General features: G+C 45.6%; 1 protein-coding gene across 3 annotated transcripts in view; it reads right to left on the bottom strand.

Annotated features, from left to right (window-relative positions):
* CILK1 (ciliogenesis associated kinase 1) overlaps positions 1-22,979 on the bottom strand; it is a 71,577-nt gene that overhangs the window by 3,636 nt on the left and 44,962 nt on the right. For 2 of the 3 annotated variants that reach the window (XM_088479681.1, XM_088479680.1), the window contains exons 7-13: positions 20,308-20,479; positions 17,113-17,280; positions 12,114-12,422; positions 9,075-9,262; positions 8,723-8,865; positions 8,235-8,345; positions 7,882-7,995 (exon numbers count right to left, since the gene is read on the bottom strand). In XM_088479681.1, the coding sequence (XP_088335807.1) occupies positions 7,882-7,995; positions 8,235-8,345; positions 8,723-8,865; positions 9,075-9,262; positions 12,114-12,422; positions 17,113-17,280; positions 20,308-20,479 (1,205 nt within the window). Of the gene's footprint in view, positions 1-7,881; positions 7,996-8,234; positions 8,346-8,450; positions 8,520-8,722; positions 8,866-9,074; positions 9,263-12,113; positions 12,423-17,112; positions 17,281-20,307; positions 20,480-22,979 lie in introns of those variants that run through there. The other variant, XM_088479682.1, reaches the window with a different exon arrangement.

The raw sequence follows: 22,979 nt of genomic DNA, 5'->3' as shown, positions 1-22,979 counted from the left end.
TTATTAAAATACATGAAAGGAAACACCGGCCAAATATGGTTTCAGAAACTTAAGAACGCAAACAAGGTTTAAACAGAGCTGCCTTAAGGGCATCCTGCGGCTCTGCGGCATAGTGGAGGTGCTGGCCGGGTGCAGACTACCGGCTCCTAGAAGGTCATTCTGGCTACAAGTGAGATTAGCAGCAGGAGGGCATGCTGCACATGCCTAGCCGCGGCCACTCCGTCAATGGGTCTTTGCGGAGTTGAGTTGTGAGTCACAGCTCACGGTGCGCCTCCATTATCCGCTGCCGCTCAGCGGCCAACGAGTCCAGCAGCAGCGACAGTCTCAGGAGCTGGAAAATTGGCCACGACTGCCTCCATGGCCTTGCTGAAGAAGAGAAGATACAGATTAGAGTGAGTCTGTCACTAAGTGCTAGGAAAAGGGTGCATAATGAGGCCAGGCTTGCTGTGATGGATGAGGTCAGGCATGACATAGAAGCCAGTCACTGGCAGCGACAGGCTGCCAGCAACAGAGCAGAAGACACCGCTGAGGAGGGAGATATAGTCGCTGGACCTCGTTGGACAGGTAAGTAATGCTGAAAACCAGTGGCATTTTCATTAGCATCACTGCGATACTAAACTAAATATGTTGCTGGTAATAAGTTACATTAATAAATGGGGCCCTAAGCTTGGTGGTGGGATTATCTTCTAAGGGGCACTAGCCAAAATCTTGCCTAGGACATCAAATTGGTTAGGGCCAGCTCTCTGAGTCAAAGGTTACTGTTCCCAGACTACAGGCCAGAATTCATGCCACAATTGAACAGAACTCGAGAGATCTGCAAGTCTCAACTCTGTGTAAGTATAGATCTAAAATTACCTTCCAACATTTATACATGCAACGCTATAACAAAAATAGCCCATTCTGACCAAAAAAGGAGAGTTATGGTAACTCTCTTTCTTCGAAGTCCATAAGAGGACCGGACACCAACAGCAAAACTTTTTTCTATCCATGGATGCTCCGGTCCTTCTCTCTATACCTCACCCACTGCCTGGAGGCAACTCAGGTTTGTTAACAAGCCCAAGGCAGGAGCAGGGTAGGAGAGAATGAAGACTGGTACACTGAAGAATAAAACGCTCACACAGAGAAGGAAACAAGTGACCAAGGGAAGAAACCCATAGAAAGCAGGTGCGTCAGGGCGTGTACCCTGTGGACCCTATGAACAAAGGAAGCATTAACAACAAGGGTAAGATTTAACATAACTCTCCTTTTCTTCTTCAGAGTCCATAGGGCTCCACAGGGAGACAATGGGGATGTCCCAAAGCAGTTGTTCAAGGGCGGGGACGCTTCTGAGCTGAGAGGAGAACCCGGTACCCAAAGGAAGCATCCTGAGAAGCAAATGTATCAAAGGCATAGAACCTAAGAAAGGTGTGGACAGAAGACCATGTGGCCGCCTTGCATAGTTGTTCGACGGACACACCCCAGCGGGCTGCCCACGAGGGACACACAGAGCGAGTAGAATGAGCAGATACTGTAGCCGACACAGGAAGGCCAGTCTGTGTGTAAGCCTGTGAGATAGTTATGCAAAGCCATCTGGCCAGAGCCTGTTAGTGAGCTGGCCATCCCTTCTTGTGGAATCCATATAGAACAAAGAGGGAGTCCAATTTCCTGATGGAACTAGTACGGTCCACATAGATCTTCAGAGCATGCACCACATCTAAAGAGGCCTCACCTGCTGAGAGGTCTGCTGATTGAAAGGCCGGAACCACAATTTCCTAATTAAGGTGGAAACGAGAGACCACCTTGGAAAGGAAGCCAGGGCGCATTTGTAGAACAGCCCTGTCTGGATGAAAGATCAGAAATGGGGAGCGACAGGAGAGCGCCCCTAAATACGATACCCTACGGGTAGATGCCATAGTCAGAAGAAAAAGAGAGCCTTCGCAGTGAGCCATTTGACGTCTACTGAATACAGGGGTTCCAATGGAAGTTCCTGAGTGGAGAACCACTGACATATCCCACGGAGCCACAGGAGGGACAAAGGGAGGTTGTATACGGAGAACACCTTGCAGGAAGGTGCGAACATCCGAAGCAATTCTGCACTGCAACCAGATAGACAGAGTAGAGACGTGCACTTTCACAGAGGCTAGGTAGCGTCCAAGATCCAATCCAGCTTGAAGAAAGGAAAGGCTTCTAGAAATCCTAAAAACCTGAGGGTCATAGATTTTAGTAGCTTGGTAAGAGCGTCTCGGCTGGTGTCCAGCGGCCCTGGAAGGAGTGCTGGCTGGTCACTGTGCGCCACCTGTGGAGGCTTGCGTCCATTGTGAGGAGTGCCCAGTTCGGGATCCAAAAGGGGCGACCCTTGTTTAAGTGGGACGTCTGTAGCCACCAGGAGAGGGACAGACAAACCTACGGAGAGAGGCCCATCATCTGGGATCTGAGCAGACGGGGCAGCCCATTCCACCTGGAGAGGATCAGGTGTTGTAGAGGCCTGGAGTGGAACTGAGCGAACTCCACCATGTGGAAGGTGGACACCCTGGATCCCAAGGTCTGCATTGCAGAGTGAATTGACACTCTAGAGTAAGCTGCGCACTCGGTGCTGTAGTGCAGAGATTTTGTCTGCTGTCAAGAAGATTCTCTGAGCCCCAGAGTCCAGGAAGGCTCCCAGATGTACCATTCTTTGAGAAGGGGTCATGGAAGACTTTTTCCAGTTGATCAGTCAACCGTGTGTTTGTAGAAAGGCAATTGTTACTTGTAGCTGGTAGTTAAGAATCTCTGGGGAGCTTGCTAAGAGCAAGAGATGGTCCAAATATGGGAGCAGTCTGATCCCCTGATGACGAAGATAGGCCGCCATAACTGCCATGATCTAGGTAAAGACCCATGGAGCTGCAGAAAGCCCCAAAGGCAGTGTTTGAAATTGGTAATGTTGCTGTAGGACAACAAATCGGAGATACTGCTGATGAGAGGGCGCTATAGGTACATGTAGGTAAGCGTCCTGAATGTCCAGAGACACAATAAAGTCCCCAGGCTCCAAAGCCAGGACAATAGAGCGTAGCGTTTCCATACGAAACCTGGGCACCCTGATAAACTTGTTCAGAGACCTAAGGTTGGGCTTCTGAACCAAGAAAAGGGTAGAATAATAACCAATCCCATGCTGTGATTGGCACACGGCATCACCCCCTTTCTAGCGTGGTTGACATCCATGCTAGCAGCAGCCACGGCTTCTGTTGCCGCGGTTGCAGCTGAGTCCCGATCACTGTGCAGCAGTGAACAGGATGCTCTGGCATCACCCCCCGCGGCGCAGCTACATGGCAGCCGATACCTCACTGGAAGCTAGTCGCGGCTACTGCTGTGAGGAGACTCCGGCCGCCAAAATCCCCCTCTCCACGCGGCTGCAAGTCGGGCTGCCGTCACCTCCACAGAATGCAGCAGCCACGGCTCATGGAAGCCGGCCACGGCTGCTGTGACCACCCGGCAGCACCCGGCCTCACCTCCCCCGTTCAGGTGCTCTGTTAGGCAGCTGAGCTACCTCCCTCCTGGCCGGGGGTTACCCCACCTTCTTCTCATTCCTTCCGGTCAGGATAGGACACACATATACATACACACATCGAGTGTATAAATATTATATATACAGTCTCTCGAATGAATAATATATATATATATATATATATATATATATATATATATACACACACACACACACACACACACACACACACACACACACACACACACACACACACAAAGGGATGGTCTAAAAAACCCAGTGGTTTTGCCCTGCTGGCGGGCACCGATGCTGCATATTGATGGCAGCCCCAACCGATGTTAAGGTAACATCGGTGGCTGCAGTCTCAAATGATCAATGAATATTTTTTATCGATTGTTTCCCCATTGAATATTGGTCCTCATTCAGAGCCGCTCGCTAGCGGCAGTACGCTCGTTCCGAGCGATGTTCGCACATCTGCGCATGCGTATGGTTTTTAGTACGCATGCGCGAACCAGTCAGTGCCGCCGAAAATCGTTTGTACGCTATATAGCGAGTGCCTGCTATTTTGAGTGACAGAATGAGGCATATGTGGGTGGTAACAGGGGAAGGTGCTTGAAAACGGGGGAGTGGAATTCGAACGCAGGCGTGCTTAAAGGTCAAAACGGGCGTTTTAAGGGAGTGCATAATTAATACAGCAGCGTCATTGACCACGGCACTTGTTTTTTTTTAACTCAGAACTGTTCGCAAAATAGCGGTTGAAAAAACCAACCACAAGAATAGCGAGCAGTTCATACGCTGTACGATGTACTCGATTAATCTAATAAATAGCGGATATGACGTATGGTGCGAGCGGCCAGGGGGCGTTTTTATCAAATAAACGAGCGTATGTTTTGCTCGCTTGTTCAGACTTAGAGGTGTGAACAGACTGCAATGTGCGAACGGATCATTTGAATAGCCACCCCTTGTTTTTGAACGAACGACCGCAAATAGCGAACGGCTCTGAATGAGGGCCATTGATGGTACACCTGTCAATAGCTACCATTACAGTATACCATAAAAATGGCTATTTTTATGGTATACAGTGTTAAAAAAATAAATAAATAAAAATACAGTTTTAGGTAAGTTTTAAAAAAGATGTTCTTGACCTAATTCAATCATGAAAAAAAACAAGAATTTCTGAGCGGTTTTTGGAAAAATAATTAGTCAGTTAAGTGGTTAAAGAGTCTCTCTTTTGCCTTAGGAGTGGGTTCTACCTCTTCTATTTGAAGAATAGATTTTACAGCTCTCACAACTGCAGGTATATTCAATTTAGAGGGGGGCTCCTCTCCCGAGGGGGAGTCAGAGTGAGAGAGGTCTGCGTCTTCTGCCTCCCCAGATGATAACTCAGAATCTGATAGCTGGGTGGACAGGGAAGATAACACAGCACGCTTAGTAGGTTTACTAGGTAAGGGTCTCTCCTTTTGCAACATTTGTTGAGAGGCTGTAGAGGTAGCCGCCAGACTCTGCACTGAGGTAGAAACTACGTCTACCTATGGGGGAGGCAAAGGATTTGCTGTGGCCATCTCATAGGGGGAGCTACCACAGGTACCGCTAGGTGGTGCGCAATTTTTGCCAACACCTGTGAAAAAGTAGCCCGGGGCGGGGTCCTGAGGAGAGGATGCCGGGGTTGATGGGCCAGGTGCCGTGTAACAAGATGCACATAGACCATCTTGAATGAGATCCTCTAAAGCCAAAGTGGGATCAGCAGGCTGCTTGTTATTCTTGCCTTTGCTAGACATAGCTGCAAGGATAATATAGCACACAATCTGGCACAGTGCAGTGAGCAACCCTGATATATGTACAATATGACACAGTGTTGTACGCATCACAGATATACAGTATGTGATAGCCCTCACAAATACAGGTAGATGTGAGGTACAGTGAACCCGCTATACCTCAGTATTCCAGAGTTATAATAAAAGAAAGGGAAAGGTATAAACTGACAGTTAAGAAAAATTAACAGTTAGCAGCGCTAGCACAAGTCACATTCAATGCAGAGCATACAAGTTAACTGCATTGGGCACTAAATTCAACTACAAAGACCGCAGTGGCTGGTAGGACATAGCGCTGTATAACCTGGCTCCTGGGAGAGGTATACAGGGAGACCGGACCCAGCGTTCCCGGAGACCTGAGACTGTTGAGAAAATGGCTGCCGTGAGTCTCTGAGGGGGCGGAGGGCGAGGGAGGAGCAGCTCAGGGGCAGCAAGACTGCAGTGGAATGGCGCCCTGTGCTGGGGGAAGGGCCATAGGGAGAGACCTTCTGCATTATGCGGACATCAACCACCGGGTCCCTGGCCATAGATGTCCCTGCGGCACTATAGGTTATGCCCTGTTGGTCTAGTAGAGTCACGGATGAACCGGTGTTCACATCAGTGCCTCCGGCCTGTCTCCTGAGACCGGAGGTAAGACTGCGCATAGATGCAGGTCACCGCCTTACCTGTCCCCTTGAGTCCCAAGCTGCAGTCTGAGGAGCCCTGCTAGCTAGGTCCCCCTAGAGCCCCGTCGAGAGTACATAGCCGATGGCTGGAGTCGCGGCGCCGCGGAGAGGTGATGGAGCTGCAGTGCAGACGCCCAGAGGACTGTCTAGCTCTGCTTGCTCTATAGTGAAAAATAAATCATAAAAATAAATCATAATATAAAGCTTGCCCCACTGATCTAATGGCGATCCAGCGCATGCCGGACACCAACAAAACTGAGTTGCCTTCAGGTTGTGTGCAGGGTATAGAGGGAAGCACCGGAGCATCCTGGGATAGAAAAAAGCTTTGCTGTTGGTGTCCGGTCCTCCAAGTACCACCTACAACAAACTATCTCCCTGTGGAGCCCTATGGACCCTGAAGAAACATACATTTTTGAGCAAAGTTCTACCCATCTCTGTGATTAATGACTGCCCCAACAAAATAGGGACAGTTGGCAGGTATACTTAAAATCACTAGTCAAAACCAGTAAGAACTATAAACTGTGATGTTATCATTTTAAATAAGACTTAATTAAATATGCACATAACACTAAAAAACATATCAAACAAATAAATCAGTGACATCAGACAAACATTGTTATTGTAGAAAAATAAAAATTATTAAAAACACAATATAATGTAACACATCAGCAGGAGTCACTCATGGTAAACTCTGATACTCCAGTATAAATAAATATGACCAGAAGTAACCGCTCCTCTTCAGAGATTAATGTCATGAGAAATGAACAGGCTGAGACCTGGTCGTGCACAGACAACTGCCTGAATGCATAGAACCTCAGCCCTCTATGGATAAATCTAGCGGCAGCTCACTGAACAATCCTTTGTGTGAATCGTATTAAAAGGCGCCTGTGCTGGCAGTTATGGATCTCTATACGGGAACATCACACCAGTTTGCCACGAGTGACTCTTGCTTTAAGGATCCCTCATATAATTATTTGGGATACTGGCTTATGCTTCTCACAAAACAGCTTGGGATATCCTCTGGCTGATATGATACTTAAGTTGTTTCTTTGATCATTGTCTATATATTTCTACACTAAAATCGTTTGTCTCATTTTTATATGTTGGTTTTTAGTATCATGTGCATGTTTAACAAATAATAGTGTTTAAATTGATACAATCACAGTTTATAGTTCATGATTCCAGCGCTGTGGTTTCTTTGTCTTTCCATTAGGTTGGTTACCATATATACAGCAGCTGGGATTAATTTTTTTTTTTTTTTAATATGTTCCTAAATTTTATATTTCTTTGTTCTATTAGAGGTAACCATTTTCTAATGCCTTGAGGTGTTTTCTCTTCTTTGGCTTCTATCCATAGGAAACCTTCAAGGTAAATTTGTGTTAACTGACTAAATTTTTTTCCAAAAAACGCTCCAAAATTGTAATTTTTTTTTTATGATTAAATTAGGTCAGGAACAACTATTTAAAACTTATCCAACAATATTTTATTAGACATTTTATTTATTTTAAACACAGTATACTATAAAAATAGCAATTTTTACTGTGCATTAACAGTAATTTTTTTAACTATTTAGGATAATTGGCGATCCGTAATTGGAGGTCCTGTATTGATATTCTTAACAGGTATGGGATCACCATAATCAAAATGATCCAGTCTAGCAAGCCTCATTACGATACCGATATCGACAAAATAAAAAGATTTTCTGATGTATTAATATTTTATCGATGTTCTGGGGCAAACTATGGGGGCCGAGGCTCCAATATGTTTATATGTCCCCGATAGCTGCTCCTCTCTGCAGCAGCAGGGTATACACTTGGTGTCAGAGGCGCTGCGGACTTTACATTTCCAAGGCAGCTGCTACTCTCTGAAACTGGAGCATAAGAAACAGGTTTGTCTGTAAAAGAATATAGCAGACTCCACTTAATGTTGTTTGTTATAAACTTACTGGGTGATGGCTCTGTAAGTGGTGCTAAACGGGTCCTCTGTCCAACAGAACTCATTTCTTGTTTTAGGAAAGCAGGAATGTAACCAGTAACTGAGCTGCTATCTCCAGCTTCCCCTGAAAGATAAATAAAACTCTGCTATTATGACCAAAGAATTAGCATAGGAATGAGTCATTGTTTGCAAACCTACAGACTAGTTTACATAAGGTGCCCCCTAGTGTGTAATACCAATGGTTAAATCTGTTTGAAACTCACAGCTTTAATTTTACGCCATTGTTCTGCCCAAAACGTGAGGAAATATTTACACAGCTATAGAAGGCAACATTGTAATAGCTAATATAAAACCAGGAATTACCTGCTGTTACACCAAGAGCTTTCATTGGCTGACTAATATTCGGCCACTGGGCATAAGCATTATTTGCATCTTTCCGTGGGTTATTTACAGCACTGTTCTTAATGGAGATTCCTAAGTAAACAAGACATAAAAGTGATGTTAGTTTGCTAGTATGAATCTGTCACATGAATAAACATAGCATAATAGGTTGCAAGCTAGCAAGCAGGGCCCTCTTACCTGTGTCTGTCGGTTATTACCCAGTCTTGTTTTATTACCAATTTTAAAGAGCAATGGAATATGTTGGTGCTATATAAATAAATAATAGTGGGGTCAGTCATTATGGGCTGAAGAGATCTGTCTAAGGTTGCAATGCAGTAGAGATTCAAATAGATGTAAGCGTAAATAGCCCTCTAGAGGAGCTTATGACTTATTCTCTTGAATATATTTTATTTCAACAAACACCATACTAACTGGAAACAATTACAAAAGAAAGCAATTGTTGTACTGACCAGGCAAATACCTGGCGTGCTTCAAATAATGTTGCTTAGCTGTTCTCCTGGATGTTGCGGTGTCTTGCCGAGAGAAAGAAGTATGCACAGGTGCAGCTGTACCAATGTGGTCCTCCTTCTTCAAATCCAAAATGCTCTCAAAACTGCAACAACATAACCAAAGTAATGTAATAAATATAAATAAAAAGTAAATCAGATACATAGTAATAAATGCAAGAAAACCCTATCCATACATCATTCCTTGCCTTTTAGAGCAGGAGCTACAAAGCAGACACACACACTAATAAAATACCTACATCTACTGTATATATGTAAAAAAAAGAGGCATAAACAAAAAAAAACAACTATTTACCTACAAAGAGCATCATCACTTGGTCTGCGCTTTTCGTTCTTCATTTCAGTTCTATTAATTGAAGAGCGAATATCAAGATCCTGCAGGTCATCCCATTCATCGGTTCCTTTCAGTGTTCTGGTAACATATCCCCATCGTCGCCTGTTCTTTGTGTTGAGATTAGTATTGTCTAAATCAGATGCAGCTTTCTGAAAATGTAAACAAACTTTTTTTTTTTTTTTTTTTAATTATTAGTCCCTAATATTTTGGCTATGAGTTGACCACATTTCTAGCAGCAGATTCTCTAGTTTATTTCTATCAGCCTTAACATTTTGGAAAAAGGGCAACTAAATAGCTGTGCGCAGATCACGTGTTTTTATACTGGTGTACTTCTCTGAATCCACTGGCGAGGGACCCTGGGATATAGTGTCTCTTTCTGGACGCTGGCCATGTAACTAAAGTGTTAACTACTTCCTCTTCCAAATCCCCATATTTTTCTAACCAGGCTCTGCAGGACAGTATAGGGTATTTTGGGAGATACAGGCTTTTCTTTTCATACGGTATTCATATAATACAATATTTCAGTACGTATAGTCTTCATTTATGGCCATTCTATTTGGGGGAGTGGGAAGAGAAACAGTGTTTTGGAAAGGGTTTTTTTTTTTACAGCAGTTTTTCTTCATCAAACTTATTTAAAATATTCTTCTAACACTGTGAGCGAAGTAGATCTAGCCTTTTTACAGGGTCGTAGGCACATTATGAATCACTATGGCTTCTTCACAATAAAGCTCATTGGCCATAATAAGCAGCGTTGGTGAGATAAGTCTCAGAAATAAAATACAGAAAGACTACGCTGTCACTTGCTGAGAGTGTGTGGAGTAGTTTCTTGAAGATGACTGCCCACATTGTTTCCTTGCAGAAAGGATGACCCAGAGCGTCTCTCACAGTCCCCTAGTATTACAACATGAGCAATTGCAGAATAAAATGGGAGTTTGATTAATAACAAAGAATACAATTTATACATGCCTCAAAGCATTACTCTCTGCTTTTGAGGATTCTTCCCATTTGCAGCCTGTGACTTCTGCTTGCCATTTCCCCCCATTCACACCATGACAGTGATCATGTCACACTCCCCCACCTCACACCATGACAGTGATCATGTCACACTCCCCATCTCACACCATGACAGTGATCACGTCACACTCCCCCACCTCACGCCATGACAGTGATCATGTCACACTCCCCCATCTCACGCCATGACAGTGATCACGTTACACTCCCCCATCTCACACCATGACAGTGATCATGTCACACTCCCCCATCTCACACCATGACAGTGATCATGTCACACTCCCCCATCTCACGCCATGACAGTGATCATGTCACACCATGACAGTGATCATGTCACACTCCCCCACCTCACGCCATGACAGTGATCATGTCACACTCCCCCATCTCACACCATGACAGTGATCATGTCACACTCCCCCATCTCACGCCATGACAGCGATCATGTCACACTCCCCCATCTCACACCATGACAGTGATAATGTCACACTCCCCCATCTCACGCCATGACAGTGATCATGTCACACTTCCCCATCTCACGCCATGACAGTGATCATGTCACACCATGACAGTGATCATGTCACACTCCCCCACCTCACGCCATGACAGTGATCATGTCACACTCCCCCATCTCACACCATGACAGTGATCATGTCACACTCCCCCATCTCACGCCATGACAGTGATCACGTCACACTCCCCCATCTCACACCATGACAGTGATCATGTCACACTCCCCCATCTCACGCCATGACAGTGATCATGTCACACTCCCCCATCTCACGCCATGACAGTGATCACGTCACACTCCCCCATCTCACGCCATGACAGTGATCACGTCACACTCCCCCATCTCACGCCATGACAGTGATCATGTCACACTCCCCCATCTCACGCCATGACAGTGATCATGTCACACCATGACAGTGATCATGTCACACTCCCCCATCTCACGCCATGACAGTGATCATGTCACACTCCCCCATCTCACGCCATGACAGTGATCACGTCACACTCCCCCATCTCACGCCATGACAGTGATCACGTCACACTCCCCCATCTCACGCCATGACAGTGATCATGTCACACTCCCCCATCTCACGCCATGACAGTGATCATGTCACACCATGACAGTGATCATGTCACACTCCCCCACCTCACACCATGACAGTGATCATGTCACACTCCCCCATCTCAAACCATGACAGTGATCATGTAACACTCCCCCACCTCACACCATGACAGTGATCATGTCACACTCCCCCACCTCACACCATGACAGTGATCATGTCACACTCCCCCATCTCACACCATGACAGTGATCATGTCACGCAGTCAGACAATGTCTGTGTAAGCACCGCAGTGCGTGTATAACCCGCTGCGATCGGGAAGCGGTTGCAGTGAGCACGCAGTCTCATCGTTCAGTGATTGACAGGAAGTGACTGTTTGGGGTTGTGACAGGGGGATGGTCAGTGAAACGTAGGCGTGCCAGTGCGTTTCTACGCAGTTACAGGGTCGAGCATAATTAAGCCCCTGTGACGGCATACGCAACCTGAGCTCTCACTGCCTGCAGGAAGCTTAGCAGTATGTGAGTGAGGTCAGGTCAACCACAACTGTGCGTATGAGTCCGATGGTTCTCGATGTTACCGAAGTTTTCGCTGTCTTGTTAACTATTGCGGATGTGAGTAAAGGGAAGGGGCCGGCTTTATGAAGTGCTGGGCGTCTGCATCTTGTGATGCGGCAGCATTGCGACCGCATTAATTTGCATAAGTTTGCAGTGGCCGTGTGCGTGCGTGTGCAATCTTGTGATCCAAGTTGAATCAGGCCCTTAATATAATAATGTGCCTTGTCCCTAGCCAAGCGCACCTTAGGACTATGATAAAAGCATCTCACTATACCGACAACAAAGGAGTAAGTGGTACAATACTACCATCAGCCGCCTGGCTAAAAGTTATGCTTGCTTATACGCTAGAAACAGAATATGCCACTTACGGAGGGATAGGCTCGGTTGCTTAATTCAGGCAGAAGTTGCTGGTTTATAGAACCTTTCCCCTGCGAGACATCAGCAGAATCAGTCACAGATGTGCTCAGCTTGAATGGATGTCCATCTGACTGGCTGTGCTGCAGAGCTCGGGATGAAAAGCGAGCATGACATTTTGGTGGCGGCTGAGGAGGTGGCACAGGTTTGATATGTAATGGAATTTGCTTTTCCTGAAAGTCTTTCTGGGGTTTGGTTAATTCTTGAATTCTTTGAGGTGTTCCAAGAGCCTGACCCACATGAAAATAGGGGTGCCTCAGAGCCTAAAAATAAATAATCCAGACTGTATATTAAAGATGTATGCGAACATGAATAAATTAGGCTATGCAACAATGTTACAACACACTCCCAACCTGTGTGACGTGAAAACACTTAGGTGTCACTTTGCTAGGGGTCACAGTGGAAACTTAATGAAGCCATAGCTTTCAAAGTGGAATCCTGCAGCATTCTAACACACCCATGCAACAGCAGATTTAAATTAAATGAAAACATGCACCAAGATGAAAGTATAATGCCAGCAACATGGCACAGCCCTGTTCTGTTTCCCGGACACAGCAACATGCTCATTTCACTGGTTGAAACAGCTGATGCCATGTACATGTAAGATATGCGATTTGAAAATAAAGCTGCAGTAAATTCATAACATAAAATAATGGCTTCCTCCCAACATGACCCATTCCAGGAGGGACAAAATGCTCTGTTTCTGGACTTCCATCTTAATTTATGATTGCCGTCACCTGTGTTGAACTAATCAATTGATAAGAAAAGGGTTTGAACACAGGTGACCGCAACCATAAAATATAGGTGCCCACACACATACCGACTTTTCATCCAATTTGGCCGATTTCGACAAATAGTGACGACAGATCATGTAAAAAATGGCCAAATCGTGAGTTTCTACTCTTGATCACGATGCCGATGCTCGTCCCCGCTCGTCGTACCTCGCATCTTCAGATCTGCCGTGCTGTAGGGCAGATAAGCCAATCTGGGATACAATGCACTGGCTGCAAGATAGATCTTAAGTCAGATTGGACATTTTTAACTCCAAATCGTGACCACGACTGCCTGGGGAGAGTTCAGGGGAAATTGTGTACATCGGCTGATTGGGAGCAAGTCGGTATGTGTGTGAGCACCTTAAGAAGGAAGTCCAAGAGCAGAGCATTTCGTCCCTCCTGGAATGGTGTCATATTAGGGAGGTATGTAATGGGGATTCATTGGTTGAAACCACCTGCAAGTTTCCTGATTGAAAGCCCTCAAATTTAAATTAGGTTAAGTAATGTAACTCCCTTGCCATTGGCTTTCCAAGTGCATGTAAAATGTACCCAAACTGCATGAAGGCATGGGGCTGTAATGGCTGTAACAGGGCTACAGATGTGTCAACATACATCCACAAATCGCACTAAATAGCCCAGTTCTGCGCACTGCAGACTTTGCGACTTAGCCATGCCATGCAATTTTTTCTACCATATAGGACCTCTGTCTTTTACCCTTTTACCTAGATTATGTAATTTTTCCTGAATTTTGCATCGTAATTCGTGAATAGCGTACTAAGTAGCTAATAGTATACGAAGTATTGTGCTTAAATTTTCACGAGTATGTGATGAGGAGAAAGGAAAACGGGGAGGAAAGAAAGCAGCGTAGAAGACAAAACGTGCAAGTAACAACTAGCACATAATGTAACACAAACTTCAAAAGATTGAGGGGCCCAGTCTCCGGCCAATGAGCCCTGAATTAGACCCAACCAGAGTCCATGAGAAAACAGAGAGGAAGCTCTGTGATGATCCAGTCAGGGGTCTAGATTGCAGAAAATTTGTGTGAGGAGTTAGAAAATATACAGGAGATATATTCCATCAAATAAACAAACCATACGTCTTAACAGCGGAGCCAAAGGCGGCGGGAGGAGGTTACTTCCAAACAGAGGAAATCTTATGGGTTGCATTTAAAAATTTGCCAAATCGGACACTGAGTATGCTTGAGAATGGCTGGGAGGGACCGGGGCAAGATAGAATAAGAAGGGTTGTGAGGAACATGAACCTGGATTATACAGGAGATAAGATGATGAGCTTTCATCCAAAGCAGTATTACTTTTGGACATTTCCAAATATTGTGAAGCAGGGTACCCTCCTGTCTGCATAGTGGCGACTCTAGTCTCTTAAGTCGACTGGAGACCTGATACCATCAGCAGAATATATTAGCAGATCTTTCACAAATACGTACACAGCAGGAACACGTGACTACATTTGAGCGTATAAGGAACCAAATCTCGGGCTCGAGGGTCTCCCCCCCAAGCCCTTCTCCCAGGCCAGCTCATGGGGGTCTTTTCAGGTGAGTGATCAGTCAACAAGAGAAGATCTTTGTGCCTTGTAAGGGAATCTGAGCCAGCAAAAGGACTACAATGCAGTAAGATGAGAGCAGCCATGATGGCTAGATGAGGTATGGAACAGGTGACGTATCAGGAGGAATTGAAAGAACCCTATGGTAGAAATTAGATATTTCCCCTCAATGTCTCCAAAAGAGGCAAAGCATCGACGGGGGGAAATATCCGCAAAGAAGGCGAGACCTCGGTAATACCATGGGAATTGGATGTGGTGGAAGCCCGGAGGTAATGCAGGGATATCCCACAGCAGTATCAGCGATTTGTATTTTTTGAAGCAAAAGAATTGGTATAAAGTAGCAGATTAAACATAATATGTGGCCAGAATCACTCATACATGGGCCCTGATTCAGAGCCGGCCTTCTTGTGACCACCCACAGCTACAGCGAGCGGCCAGGAAGATGGTCGCGATGGTCAAGACCATCGCGACCAATGGGCTTGCGACGAGACCCTTGTGGTAGGGTCTCGTTGCCGCAAGCCCCAGAGAGATTTCGGCTCTCACAGAGGGGCAGCCTCACCGTTTGGGCAGCCACTCCCCCAGCCCGCCCACCAAAGGGGGCGTGCTGTCACTCAACATCGACCCCTTTGGTACGAGACCCGGAGCGACGGTTTGCCCGTCGCTATCCGGGTCTCGCGCATGAGCACGACGGAGCACATAGCGCTCACGAGCGGGTCTGAATCAGGCCCATAGTACAAGTGACTCCCACGTATCGCAGCTATGTAGTGCAAGCCATGGGCCCCACAATTTGTCAAATGATCTGGAAGAGTTCATAGCTATACTGGTCATGTACTAAATATATTCTATTTATGGAAGACTGGAGCAAAATAGGATCAGGTTTTGGGTCAGATATTCCTCTATATAGATTACTCTTCAAAGTAATAACAGACAGACAGACACTCACACTTGATATAGGGATATCTTCTACAAAGGCATTAGTTTAGATCAGTGTTTCCCAAATCCAGTCCTCAGATTAAGGAGGTTGATGTAACAAGCAGTGAAAATAATGGACAAGTGGACCAGTGGAGAAGTTGCTCATAGCAACAAATCATCTCCACTAGTCCACTAGTCCACTTCTACATGCAAACAACAACCGACCAATTGTTCCCAAATGCCGGAAAACAGACAAAAGCCCGTATTCAATTAGACGCGAAAAGCGGAGATCCGCGAAAAAGTATTGCAGATTGCGAATTTTCGCCTGTCGGAAACTTATCTCCGTATTCAATTCCATCCGCTTTTCGTGTACGTGGAAAGTCACTGCAATGTAATAGGCGAAAAAGATTCACCTCTGAATAGCAGGAGAAAAGAAGTGCAACATTTTTATTTTGGGGTGCAAAGGTGGGGAAAGCATCAGAACCCTTGGGACAGTCCCCCAAAGGACAACTGCATCCAAAAAATCATGATAAAAAAAAAAAAAATTAACACACCCCTCCCCCCCCCGCCCTCCCCGAAAAGTACTTAGAATTTGGGGGCAAAAAAAGCACAAAGTGGAGGGACAACTTTGCAAACTAGTGAAATAAGGTTCTTGGGGTGCTCTAAGAAGGGGCCAAGTGTTCTTGGGATTACAGGTGCTTTTATGAGGGAGGATTTTCACTTTTTTAAAAAAAACAAACAAACTTCACTTTAGAGACATTAAAAGATGCTTATACCCATTTTCAGGTACCCAAATTTTACAGGACTACTTATTTTCAACTCAAAAAACTGCTTTATGCCATTCTTCACCACTTCTGCAAAGATGCTAATTAGAGGCAATTGCACAAGCTAAAGTATCCCAAACAGTTTTAGTAGGGAAATTTGGGCACTACTACATTGATCCCCAATATTTCTACATATATTTGGGGGGGTTCAAGCTGATTTCCCCGATTCTGACACCACTTTCCGCCTGTTCTGACTTCGCGTATCACCGTTTTCACGTCTTTTGGAATTGAATAGGGCGAATAGTGGGGACGCACACAATAAGTTTCCACGGCTAAAAAAAGCGATGTAGGCGAAAGGTCCGGCATGCAAAACTTTATCGCGAGTGCGAAATTCATTGCATACCGCCCTAAATTGGTTATTCAGACAAGTTAGTTAAATCAGTTTGAGTTTACCTACTTCTCTGTACAACAGTTTTTGCAAAGTTTCCAGCGTTTGGGAGCAAACATCTGATTATCTTTCCTGGCAATGTATGTGAGCAAACGACAAACTTTAGATGTGTAGCCAAATTAAAGCTGGGTACACACCATACGATGGTGTAACCCAGCGTCTGTGTGATGTAAGGATACATCGCACATGCTGTACACACTGTACGTTCCGGTGTACGACGGCGCAATGTTTCATTACATGCTGCATGTAACAGCACTGCATCGTTCATTGCATCCTCCCATCTGCCATACAGAACATCAGATGGGGCGATGCGATGAATGACTGTCGTGCACCCAGGTGCCTTTATGAAGTGAATATGTGGGTGTGATTTGTATGCCATCAAGGAACATTGTCAAAGAGATGCAATACAAAAAGGGACTAGCAAGTTAAATGGGCATCCAAAGCAAGCTAAACCTACAGTATGTCTATTACCTCTGCTAAAGGGGAACGTGCTCACCTTACTTGCCGTTGGTCTCTTTTTAGGGTCCCACTGTAGCATATCTCGCATTATCTGGATACCATCAGAGCATGCATTGGGGATTAATGTTTTTAGGTTGTTTGGTACACACTGAGGCCAGCGAAAATTCATTGCACTAGCAAGCTGGTAGCCTTCAGGCCAGTCAGTCTGCAAAACAGAAATTGAATTAGGAGAACAACAAGCCAACAGGCAGTATTCTATATGTTTGTTACACAGATAATACAACGTTATCAAACCATTAGGAAAGTAATTATCTGAACTTTCACAAAGAAAAACAAAGCAACTTAATAAAAAAAAAAAAAGAAAAAGAAAAAAACATACTCAACAAATCTGAGCAGGTTTGGCTTTTTCTTAGTTCAATGGATATGGAGGAAAGGATTTCATATTGGAGACATTGGTACCATAAGGTACAGAGGATCATCAAGGGTTCTAACACTTTAAATCTACTCAAAATCAGTTTGAGCTGCCGACACAGCTGCTCAGCCAAAGTACCGCGCTGCATTGCACCACACACAAAGTTTTGGTGGAATATGCCTTGATATTGCAAGGAACAGGTTTTTCTGCACCAATTTCAGCTTGTCGAATTATCAAAGTAATTCATCCTGCTATCCTTTACGTAGAAGCAGGATAACATCTTTTGTGGACATCACAGGAGACCAAAAGAGAATCATCTTTTCATACACTTACATGTCCTCATGTAAAAAGATGAAGAGATTCCAAAGCCACAATGCGGTCACATCATAGATTATATCACAAGGCATAAAAAGTTGTCCTCTCAGTACCGTGAATTACACACTTCTTATGCCCTCCATATTTATTTTCTGTCACCTTCTTTTGACATGCAGATGGCGTAATCCCAGGCTAAGCATTTACTAGACAATATTTTGTTGGCACAGTGCGATATCACCTTTTTGAAATCTAAAGAATTCTGCTGGGGCAATAAACCGGCTTGTCTGCCAGCTACCACGTCCAAATTATGGCCTAATAAAATATATATTTTTTTTCTGTAGAGGTTTTTATTTAAATTTTATTCTTGTGTGTTTCAAAACAGAAGAAAAAGCACAACAACTTGGTAGAATAAAATGCTTCCAATAAAGCAATCATGATTCTTTTGTTAGATGGAGCCACAAAATGAATTCATGTCACAAATTATGTTTCTAATTTTACTTAGCAATTTGTATTCCTCCACTTTGGCATTTATATATTTTATTGGGTCCTTCCTATTTAAGGACTCATAAATCCAGAGAAAGTCTCTAGTAATCACAAGTGCTTTTACAAAGTTGAAACCGCAACCAGAAAGACTATTTATACAGACTAGGACACAAGGACAGCAGTTCACTGCCCCACTAGCGGTCATTGAGTGCCAGGAGAGGAGAGCCATGTCCATGCGCTCTCCTCCCATCTACGTTATGAAATGCCCCAGGGGTGCGGAAAAGAGCCCTGAGCTTTCAGACCTAGGCTGGTTGTCCTTGGGGAATTGGGACCGCTTATCATTTTTTTTCCCTTTGGGGGAGTGGGCACTTTCCTATGGATTACAGCCCTGGACTGACCAGTTTGGGGCTGATAACCATTATGGCAGGATGACCCCACACTGTGTCCAGCTGCCATAGCGTTAGCTTCCCCAGCTGGTTCAGCCTACAGCTAATTATTGTAAAATAGAGTGGACACCCTAGGGGCAATGGAGTGTTTTAGGTTGCCCCTATTCTACAATACCAACCCAGGCTCAGAGGCCGAGGCCTGGATAATAATTTTAGGGGGGGTCATGCCTTTTTTTCTTTTTTTAATTTGACACCTTTTTAACAATAGTTAAACAAAGCCTGCACAGATCATAGTGATCTGTGCAGTGTTTCGCATAAACACGCCTGCCAGGGGCAGGTCTATTATTTGGGCGGGTTTACCATCGGCTTTGCAGCATGTTCAAATTCTGGGGTTTCTATTTTTGTAACTAAAAATAGATAGTGAGCCGGTGTTCTAAAGTCGATCAGAATTGGTTTCTCGTTGGCTTGGCCTTTAGTAAATGAGCGGATTGCAAAACCAACATAAAAACGCCAAAAAAAAAAGCAAAACCGATCTTTAGTAAATATACCCCTTTGTCTTTCTGTGAGATCATGGCTAAGTTACATGATGTATTCTGTTGATTATACCACATTGGTCAGTGCCTAGTCTGTCTAAAAGGCTAGTAACATACACACCTATTTCAATCATGTATGGAGGAGGAAGAATTACACCCAGTAGGGTGTGAGCCGGCTTGCTGGTACAGACATTTTCATATTGTAGCAAGTTGACTTTGGACATCACTGGCAGCGTATCGTCAATCTAGTAATTGTTATTACGGTATCTACTAGCGCAGCCTATTTTGTACCTCTAATGCAGTGGTTCTCAAACTCGGTCCTCAGGACCCCACACAGTTCACTTTTTGCAGGTCACCCAGCAGGTGCACAGGTGTATTCATTACTCACTGACACATTTTAAAAGATCTACCGGTGCAGCTAACTATTTCACTAGTAATTATGTGAGGAGACCTGCAAAACATGCACTGTTTGGGTCCTGAGGACAGAGTTTGAGAACCTGTGCTCTAATGGACAGTGCAGTCTCTCCTGTAAACTAAAACGCTGTGTAAATTGGTGGCTTTAAAAAGAGATAGAGACAATAAAAGTTCAAGCTATTTAAATGTTGTGCCTTCAATCAGCAATCTTTAATCCATTATGGAAGAGCTGCAGGATGTGTGTTTCCATCTTTGAATTTCTCCCCTTCATGGGAATGCCTAAAGGGAACATGCAGTAGATCACTGAGAGGCTGGTCACTTTTCGTCATTAGGCCCCCAAAGAGGGTGCAAGGCCAAGATGACAATTCTGAGACTCACGTAATCACGCCTTCCTTCCGGTTCATTCAAAAGAGAAGTGGGCAGGATGCGGGAGGAGTAGCTATTCTCCTGGGAGTCTGTGGGACTACATGGAATTTAGGGAGCCTTCCCAATGCTCTGGGAAAGTAAGTAACTGTGGTTTGTTACAATGAAGGAGAAATACTCCAAAATTCTTACTTAACACAACTGCAAGGAATAGTCAGTAACGGAGCAGTACAGATTGTCTTTATATATAAATATGTAACAGTTTTGTTTCAGGTGAAGATCATAAGACAGACCTGGAACAGTGTGAAAGCTGGATCATCTCATACCTTCTTTGGAGTTCCTAGAACTTGGCATATCTTGAAGATGGTGTCTATCTCACTGGAGCCTGGGAACAGAGGCCTCAGAGTGTAAATTTCAGCCATTATACAGCCAACAGCCCAAATATCAATGGGAGAGTTATAGCTGGTAGACCTAAGTAGAACCTCTGGTGCCCTGTACCTGTGAATACAGCCACAATGTGCTATCAATGGGTGTATCATGTTATGTGAGCAATAGTAAGTTAGTACTTTCAGAAAAAAACAAAAACTGGTACACGTAAATTATAAAAACTTCCAGTGAGTATTGTACAGCACACCTAACATTTAGCAGAAAGGGCTAATATTGGAATTGTTTTTCTTCATAATTATATGTGACTGTATTAAAAAATATGAGATATGGTAAGAACTTACCCTTGTTATCTCTATTTCTACGAAGTCCATAGGGTTCCACAGGATACCTTGGGGTATAGGTGTGACGTCAGTCGCAGGGCACCAAAGAGTTAAGCTTTCAGCCTCCCAGGATGCACTAGGTCCCCCTCCTATACCCCGCCCCCGGGCCAAGGCACCTCAGTTAGTTACCAAGCCATAGGCCGGAGGAGGAGAAGGAAGAGAGAGAACAAAGATCTGGACACATACAAGAATCACATTCTCACCAGAGGGAGACGGAAAACCGGTGACCAGAGCAAAGCCCATCTGCAGCACAGGTGCGACAGGGCGGGAGTCCTGTGGAACCCTATGGACTTCGTAGAAATAGAGATAACAAGGGTAAGTTCTTACCATATCTCATATTTTCTACTTCAGGGTCCATAGGGTATCCACAGGATACCTTGGGGATGTCCCAAAGCAGTATCCTTTAAGGGTGGGGACGCTCCTGTGCAGAAAGGAGAATCCGCCGCCCGAAGGAAGCATCCTGAGAGGCGAAGGTGTCAAACCTGTAATACCTCACGAAGGTATGGACAGAAGACCACGTAGCAGCCTTGCAGATCTGAACTGCCGAGGCACCACGTCGAGCTGCCCACGAAGGACCCACAGACCTAGTGGAATGAGCCTTCAGAGAAGGAGGGACCGGTAGGCCTTCATGAAGATAAGCTTCAGAAATAGCCATACGGATCCAGGCTGCCAAAGTTTGCTTTGAAGCAGGCCAACCCTTTTTACGGAAGCCAAAGAGGACAAACAAAGCGTCCGACTTCCTAAACGAAGAAGTGCGGTCAACATAAGTCCTTAAGGCCCGCACAACATCCAAAGAGGCCTCACCCACGGAAAGACCCGGTGAGTTAAAGGCCGGAACAACTATTTCCTCGTTAATATGAAACTGGGAAATAACTTTGGGAAGAAACTCGGGCCGAGTGCGGAGCACTGCCCTGTTCCCATAAAAAACCAAGAAAGGGGGTCTACAAGAAAGAGCCCCTAACTCAGAAACACGTCTGGCCGAAGCAATGGCCAGAAGGAAAACAGTCTTAGCTGTTAGCCATTTAAGATCCACTGAGCCCAGTGGTTCAAACGGCGGTCCTTGGAGAGCCCTCAGGACCACAGCCAAATCCCAAGGCGCCACAGGTGGAACAAAGGGCGGCTGAATGCGGAGAACACCCTGCATAAAGGTGCGCACATCCGGGATTGTAGCAATCCTACGGTGAAACCAGACAGATAGGGCCGAAACCTGTACCTTCAAAGAAGCAAGGCGAAGCCCATGATCTAGTCCCGCTTGCAGGAAGGCGAGAATCCGAGACAGACGAAACTCCCGCGGTGCATAACCTCTCGGTCGACACCACTGGAAGAACGTATGCCACACGCGATGGTATATCCTCGCGGAAGACGGTTTCCGAGCTCGTAACATGGTACGCACCACAGAGCTGGAAAACCCCCGGGACCTCAGCATGGCCGTCTCAACAGCCACGCCGTCAAAGACAGCCGAGTCAGGTCCGGGTGAAGGCAAGGACCCTGAGACAGAAGGTCCGGTCGTAGCGGCAACCGCAGAGGAATGTCCACGGACAGACCCTGAAGGTCTGAGAACCAGTGCCGTCTGGGCCACGCGGGAGCTATCAACAGGAGCGTCCCTCCTTCCTGTTTGAATTTCCGGATTACCCGTGGAAGAAGGGAGACCGGAGGGAACAGGTATGCGAACCGGAACGTCCACCGGACGGACAGAGCATCCACCAGAGACGCCCCTTCGTCTCTTGTGCGAGACCCGTACACCGGCAACTTGTTGTTGTGCCGGGACGCCATGAGGTCGATTTCTGGAAGACCCCACCTGTCCACCAGTAGTTGAAAAACGTCCGGGTGCAGGGACCATTCCCCCGGATGAACGTCCTGGCGACTTAGAAAGTCCGCCTCCCAATTGAGCACTCCCGGGATGAAGACCGCTGATATGGCCGGAAGATTGCGCTCCGCCCAAACCAGGATCCGAGAGACCTCTACGAGAGCCGCCCGACTGCGAGTTCCTCCTTGCCTGTTTATGTAGGCCACGGTGGTAGCGTTGTCCGACTGGACCTGCACCGGGCGACCCTGGAGAAACCGCTGTGCCTGCTGGAGAGCATTGAAGACCGCACGGAGTTCCAAGATATTTATTGGAAGCTCCGCTTCTGTCGGCGTCCACCTGCCCTGGAACAAGTGTGGACCCGAAACTGCTCCCCAGCCCCGAAGACTGGCGTCCGTTGTCAACAGGACCCAATTTGGAACCCAGA

The sequence above is a fragment of the Taudactylus pleione genome, unplaced genomic scaffold, assembly GCF_031769625.1.
Source record: "Taudactylus pleione unplaced genomic scaffold, aTauple2 ptg000244l, whole genome shotgun sequence".
NCBI lineage: Eukaryota > Metazoa > Chordata > Amphibia > Anura > Myobatrachidae > Taudactylus > Taudactylus pleione.
Note: the sequence above shows the minus strand (reverse complement) of the source record. Positions and strands in the feature narration are given on the sequence as shown.